General features: G+C 52.6%; 1 protein-coding gene across 1 annotated transcript in view; it reads right to left on the reverse strand.

The window, feature by feature from the left end:
* The window catches only part of LOC119349967 (pollen-specific leucine-rich repeat extensin-like protein 4), a 3,956-nt gene extending 2,090 nt beyond the window's left edge, over window positions 1-1,866 (reverse strand). The window contains exon 1 of the mRNA XM_037618043.1: window positions 19-1,866. Within this exon, the coding sequence (XP_037473940.1) occupies window positions 19-1,866 (1,848 nt within the window). The remainder of the gene's footprint in view (window positions 1-18) is intronic.
* Window positions 1,867-7,603: the final 5,737 nt, after the last annotated feature.

Genomic DNA, 7,603 nt, shown 5'->3' on the forward strand with positions numbered 1-7,603 from the left:
CGCCGGTGGTGGAGGCACCTTGTCAGGTGCGGGTGCCGGATGCTCCTTCACAGGCGCCGGTGGTGGCGGCACCTTGTCTGGTGCGGGTGCCGGATGCTCCTTCACAGGCGCCGGTGGTGGAGGCACCTTGTCTGGGGCGGGTGCCGGATGCTCCTTCACAGGCGTCGGTGGTGGAGGCACCTTCTTTGGTGCGGGTGGCGGAAGCACCTTCGCGGGCGCCGGTGGTGGAAGCACCTTCTCTGGTGCGGGTGGCGGAAGCACCTTAACCGGCGTTGGTGGTGTAAGAACTTTCTCAGGTGCTGGTGGAGGAAGCCCCTTAACCGGCCCCGATGGTGGAAGCGCCTTCACCGGAGGCGTGTATTCTTCCGGAGGCGCGTATTCTTCCGGTGGAGGTGCCCTCTTGCGCTCAGGGGTCAACGGGAGCCAGCCAGAACTGGGAGGTGGCGGAGCACCAGCATACTCATCCTTGGGTGGAAGTGGCCCAACAATGGGGCCCAAAACAGCCGGCTCGGGTGCGGGTCCCGGTGCTGGTGCTGGTGCCGGCGTCGGGATCTCCATTACTGGCCCAATTATCGGCGATAGCGCCGGCGGTGATGCCTGCTTCCTGTCCGGCGAGGGCGTCGTCGTCGGGTGCGGCCCGGCACAGACGTGCTTGTTGCAGTCGACGGGGCGCGCGAGGACGGGCGCGCACTGGAGCGTGGTCTTCTGCGCGGGGCGGAGCGCGCCGAGGCAGTTGTTGGCGTCGTCGAGGTTGACCTCGGATTTGTCGGAGGGCATGCAGGGCGCGGACTCGGACTCGAAGAAGTTGGATGCGTAGCTGAAGTTGACGAGCATGGGGAGCTCGCAGATGGCCTCGTGCACGATGCCGGTGAGGACGTTCCTGGACACGTCGAGCTGCTCCAGCTTGCTGCAGCCGGAGATCTCCTTGGGCAGCGAGCCGACGAGGCCGTTGCCGCTGACGTCGACGACGGTGGTGTTGGTGAGCATGCCGATCTCGAGCGGCATGCAGCCCTCGAGCGTGTTGTTGAGGAAGATGATCTCGTCGAGCGTCTTGGCCATGCGTCCGATGCTCTTGGGGATGCATCCGACGAACTTGTTGTTTGCGAAGACGACGACGGAGGCGGTGGAGTTGCCGATGGTCTCCGGGATGGGGCCGACGAAGCGGTTGCTGTTGACGAAGATGGCGTCGTAGGGCTTGTCGAAGAGCGCGGGCGGCAGCTCGCCCTCGAACTCGTTGAAGCGGATGTCGAGGTACTTGAGCGTGGGCATCTCGAGGCAGACGTAGGGGAAGGGCCCGACGAAGCGGTTGTTGCTGACGTCGAACTCCCAGAGGATGGTGAGGCGCGACATGCTCTTGGGGATGATGCCGCAGAAGCGGTTGGTGTTGATGTGGAAGAAGGCGAGGTCGGTGAGCAGGCCGAGCTCCGGCGGGAGGTAGCCGGCGATGTCGGCGCCGTTGAGGTCGATCCCGGCGACCACGGTGACCTTGGCGTCGTCCGGCGCCTCCGCGCAGGTCACGCCGTTGTAGGAGCACACGTCGGCGCCCACCCAGTCGCTGGTGAAGTTCTTGGGGTCGGAGTAGAAGGCCTTGCGCCAGGCCTGGAGGCCGATGTAGGCGCGGCGGAGGCGGTCGTTGGGGAAGGTCATGTTGGCGGTGGCGGCCTTGCCGTCGAACTCCAGGCAAGGCCTCGACTCCACGTCCGCGGGGAGGTCGCCGTCCTCGCCCACCCCGGCCTCGCTCATGGCCAGCAGCTGGCGTTGCGCGATGTAGGAGGCCTCCTCGCTGGTGACGGCCCGGGCAGACGAGAGACAGGCCGCCAGGAGGAGGAGGAGCGCGGCCGCCAGCCGGCGGCCATCGGGCAACATCGGCCCGCGGTGATCCATCTACGAACTGGAGGTCGTCCGTCCGGCAATGTGTGGTGCCCACCGCCTCCCGCGTTCTCGAGATATATAGGAACAGCCATGCATGCGTGGTAGCGTGTTCCTCGGTCGCGTCGATCGAGATGGATGGCCGGTGGCGAGGTTCCGCGGTGGAGGGCTGCGCGGGTCCGGCGGCGCGAGGTTGCAGGAGAGGTGGAGCGCAGAGAAACAAGGATCGAGTGGTTGCCCAGCCCCGGATAATTCTGGTGCTGCTTTGCGAGCATGCCGCGTGGATCGATGCTTGAGTTCCATGGCGTTCCTTGTTCCTTGCATGCGATGCATGCAGCGTCGACGAGTTCCATCGTCTTCGTTCACTGCCTCAGGCCCAGTGGCAACCTCTAAATTGTCATCGTCTTCGATGCAACCGATTTGATGCCATGTGCGGCTTATAGAATTTTAAATCTTGGACAACAAGTCTAAATTATCATCAGTCTGAATATTTTAATTCCCGGTTAAGAAAGCCTCAAGACAGGATTAATGTTGGCCATGTTTTGACAGAATTGAGATTACGAATTTTGAAACCTGGTGTCACTTGGTAAATCTTTATGAAACAATGAAAGTTTATCACATATATTTAAATTCTAGAAGTCATTTATCTCTATGAGATTTCACTAAAATATATTGAATATGTCTGAACTAATTAATTTTTTGTCATTCTTTTTGAAATATATCTGCAATTATTTTCCATATAATTAAATATTATGTAACTATGTGAAATGTTTATCAATTTGGTTTGCATATGATAGAAATATTTAAAATTTGTGCGTTGCCTTCGTGAAAATTTTATGAAATTTAGTTAAATATGACTAAAAGATTAAGTTTCCTATGATTAGGTGTGAAATGTATTTGTCAACTTCTTCAATGCAGACAAATATTTGGTGCCTGTGTGAAATAATATCATCATATTTTATGAAATATATTTGTCAACTTTCTGCAAATATCAAAACATTTGGTAATTACATAAAATGTTTCTGAATTTTGCTGGAATATGACTAAAATACTTGAAATTTTGGTGACATCATTTTCAAATCTCTGTATAATTGAATGACATATACCGATTTATTCTGGTATTAATATATTAGATATATATTTAAATTTTTTCAAGCAATCCAATATTTGGTACCTCTATGAAAATTTTCAAGTTTCCTGTATATAAAAAATAATTGAAATTAATATGAAATTTTGGTGAGATTAAGTTTAACATGTAACTGAAATAATAAAAACATGTTTGATTATTTAAGAATTATTCTTGAAAAAAATTGGTTTTAAGTAATTAAATTAAAAATGTGAATAAAAACATTTTTTAATATCGTTGAAATAATTTAACAAATTTGAATAATAATATGTCTTGCGATTTGTTCGAGACATTTCATCGAAATGACGAGTTCTTCGTTACCTCCATGAAATGTTTCTAACATTATTTGAAACAACAACCTGAAAGCTTAAAATGTGGGTGGATTCATATTCTTGCAGCTCTCAACATAAATATATTGTGTTTTACGCAAAAAGTATTGGAATAATGCCTTGCATAAGCACCAATCTCAAAGCATAAATTACTGGTGGATTCCACTCGGCCAGGTAATCGAGCCGTTAGGAAATCCAAGTTATATACTACAAGGTCATCTCCCGACCCCTCCTCTCCCTCGCGTCGCTCTCCCGAGGGCGACTCGGGGGCGATCTAGGGTTCCTCCACGCTGCCGCTAAGGGAGTCATGGACTAAGGGGTCCTCGAATCGTGGCCCACTACTTATGGGCCGAACTAAGGGGCTACTGTGGAGCCTTGCTAGGATCCGGACCCCTGGACGGATGAAACTCTCCGGAGTCATGGAGTGGCCTCCAAGTTGAGGGTTTAGCCAGATCTTTTCTTCATTGTACTCGATCATGCCGGTGACTATATAAACGGAGGGTTATAGTCTAAAGGGCTAGAGCAACATCCATCACCCCATCGACCTATGGTTTATCACGCCTGATCTCGAGGTAGATCGACGATGTAACCATGTCATACACATCAAATAAAATCAAGTAGGACATAGGGTTTTTGCATCTTAGAGAGTGCCCGAACCTGGGTAAACACCGTGTTCTTCGTTCCTTGTTCCCCATTGATCCTAGATCCACAGCCCATGGAACCCCTACCCGAGATCCACTAGTTTTTGACACTGACATTGTGCTTTCATTGAGAGTTCCGCTGTTGGATCACCGAAGGATCGATGGCTCGCCTGATCATTGGAGATGGCGTAAGCTCCAGAGACCTCTTTGTCCACGGCCAGCTCTTCGCGTTCAGCAGCATCGTGCTGTACGCCAACCCAACTGGTCATCTAGACCAGATCAACAACTTTTCCCATTAGCACCGGATTCGATTCGGCAACTTGGACTATGTCGCCGACTCTTGAGGCGATCTGGCTTTCGCCGGATTCGTAGCTTCTCCGGGTACTCCTACAGTTCTCATTGCGCCCGTTCCAGAGCTTTCTCCCGATCTGATCTATGGATCGCCCCCTCGACTAGCATCAAGCCCCGATGGCTCCACCTCGCTTGAAGACCCGGATTCCCCTCCGACCATGCCAGCAACACCCACCGAAGACCCGGCCTCGAGCCTCGTCATGGAAGTGGTGGCCGGACGCTCAGAGTCACTCTCGGCTGAACACTCCCCAGCCTTGAGCCCCGGTGACGGGTTGACGTTCAAAAACCAGGAATTATCCCTCGCCGAACTTCCCCTCACACCCTTGGCTTTGAGCCCGAATACTGAGACTATGTCCGAAGACTAGGTCTCGCCTTTGGATTCTTATCTTGATCTGGACACAAGCCCGGCCACGGGCCCCGAGATCTCCTTGGCTCTAGGGACCAGGATTCAATTCGGACCTGGATCGCCCCTCACCCCACCGCAATGGAAACCGGTACCGAGCAGCCACTGTGTGCCAACTCGGTAAGCCTCGCTTTGTTAAACGAAGCGCTGGACCGAATCCAGGGGTTGGCTATCCAAGAGGGCTCAGCCTCATCTTATTATCAGCAACCCTTCGAGGCGAATTGCAGGGAATTTTGTGGCCTACCCACCACCCACCTAGTAGCAACAGTCGAAGACTTAACCGACACGTTGGATTAACCTCGGACAGTGCCAAATACATGGACGAGGACAGTCAAGCTACGAATAACAACAATGCGGCTCCCTCCATTACCGGTTGCTAGACGTCCACGTCCACCTATGATGTTTACATGGTGGACACCCCGAAGGATGAAAATGGCACGCCAAGGAAGGATAAAAGCAAGCCCAATGATGAGCCGCCAAAGCGCCGCAGACAACGCCGCCGCTCCAATGCTCATAGAAGCCACGCGAGCAATACAGATATGGGAGAAAATGGCACCCAAGACAATGTGGACGACCCTGGCGAGCCCGATGCCGACGAGGAACCACAGAATGACAATGAAGAGTACGAGGTCCCACTCGATCCTGAATACCTCGATGACTCCGAGGACAACAACTTATCCCCCTCTCTGGAGAGAAGGGTAGCTTGGGCGGCGAGGATTTCATCGTCCCCATAGACCCACTAGATCAAGAGCGGTTCAAACAGCAACTGATCGCCATAGTTCGAATCCTAAAGAAACAACGGCAAAATATAAAATCTGAACAGGACACCCTCAATGAGAGATGGAATAAAGTCCTGGATGCCGAAGAGGAGTACGGTCCCAAGCAACAGTCAAAGGCTACCCAAAGCAAAAACTACTGCCGGAATTTGATGTCGGGACCAGCCGGACTGCCCCCCTCGATGACGAGACAAGGCTGCCGATAAAACCAAACAACCTTGTCGTGAAGACAAGGATGTATTACGGTCACCATATGGTTACGACCTACACCGTGACTTAGACGCCCGGACATGTCTTACAAGGTCCATCTACGGACCCAGAAAAGACACTCCCGCTCAGCGGGACGGATATCAAGCCTGGCTAGATCAAAAAGACAGAGCCCGGGAGCTGCGACGAACTGGGATGGCTGACCACCTCCGGTGCGACATAGCCCGAAATAGGGGCGCCGCTCACCCTATGTGCTTCACAAACAGAGTAATGCAGCACCCATTTCCGGAAGGTTTCGAACCTATGAATATCGAGCCCTATGACGGGACAACAGATCCAGCTGTATGTATTGAAGATTTTTTGCTCCATATCCATATGGCGAGAGGAGATGACCTCCATGCCATCAAATACTTACCTCTGAAGCTCAAGGGTCCGACCAGGCATTGGTTAAACAGCCTTTCCGAAGACTCCATAGGATGTTGTGAGGTGCTCGAGGATGCCTTCTGAGCCAATTAACAGGGCACCTATGTCTGGCCCCGGATGCCGATGACCTGAGCCATGTAATCCAGCAGCCCAGCGAGTCAGCCTGGCAATTTTGGAACATATTTTTGACTAAGAAGAACCTGATCGTCGACTGTCCGGATGCCGAAGCCATCGCCGCCTTCAAATATAGTATTCGAGACGAATGGTTAGCACGTCAGCTCGGCTAGGACAAGCCGACCGTTGTGTCAGCGCTTACCTCCCCGATCACTCGCTTTTGCATGGGAGAATACAATTGGCTAGATCGTAGAAGCTCCAACCCAGAAGCCCCCAACACCTCGAAAGTCCGAGATGGAAACGGGAAGCCACGACGGAAGCAAAACAAGCGCCGCCATAACAACGGTGAAGCTGACGAAACAACACTAAATGCCGGATTCCATAATCCAAACTCCGGATCGCGGAAAAAAGTCCTCTAAAGGCAACTAGGACGGCCCAACTAAATTGGACGCAATCCTAGATAGACCGTGCCAGACCCATGGCACCACCAAAAAACCGGCCAACCACACCAACCATAACTGTTGGGTGATAAAGCAAGCCGGTAAGGCAATGGACGAAGACTCGGGCAAAAGTCCCCGAAGCGAGGACGATGAGGAGCCCCGCAGGCCGAATAGTGGAGGCCAAAAACCCTTCCCTTCCCAGGTCAAGACGGTGAACATGATCTACGTCAGACATATACCACGGAAGGAGAGGAGGCGCGTGCTATGGTATGTGTACGCCGCCGAGCCTGTAGCACCGAAGTTTAACCCCTGGTCGGCTTGCCGGATCACCTTTGACCACAGGGACCACCCACCAGTATCTATCATGGCAGTTCGGTGGCCCTTGTTCTCGACCCCATTGTTGATGGGTATCACCTCAGAGAGTCCTAATGGACGGTGGCAACATCCACAATCTGATTTACGCAAACACGGTGAGGAAAATGGGGATCGACCCATCAAGACTTAAACCTAGAAACACCACCTTCAAGGGGGTTATTCCGGGCGTGGAGGCCCGCTGCTCAGGCACGGTGACTCTTGAGGTGGTATTCGGCTCTCCGGACAACTTCCGGAGTGAAGACTTGATCTTCGACATCGCCCCATTCCTCATCGGCTATCATGCCCTCCTTGGCCGAACGACTTTCGCGAAATTCAACGCAGTCCCACATTACGCATAACTCAAGTTAAAGATGTCTGGTCGCTCGGGCATCATAACAACAAACGGCAATACAGAGCGCTCTCTCCGGACCGAGGAGCATACTATGACCCTAGCAGCCGAAGACCAAGCCGTTGGCAACAGGCCGAAGTATCAGCCTGCCGTAAAGGCCAGAGATACAACTAAACGAGCTCGAGCCTGATCCCCATCATGGGAGCCTGCTTGCGTTCGCC

This window comes from Triticum dicoccoides, chromosome 1B (assembly GCF_002162155.2).
Source record: "Triticum dicoccoides isolate Atlit2015 ecotype Zavitan chromosome 1B, WEW_v2.0, whole genome shotgun sequence".
NCBI classification, from domain to species: Eukaryota; Viridiplantae; Streptophyta; class Magnoliopsida; order Poales; family Poaceae; genus Triticum; species Triticum dicoccoides.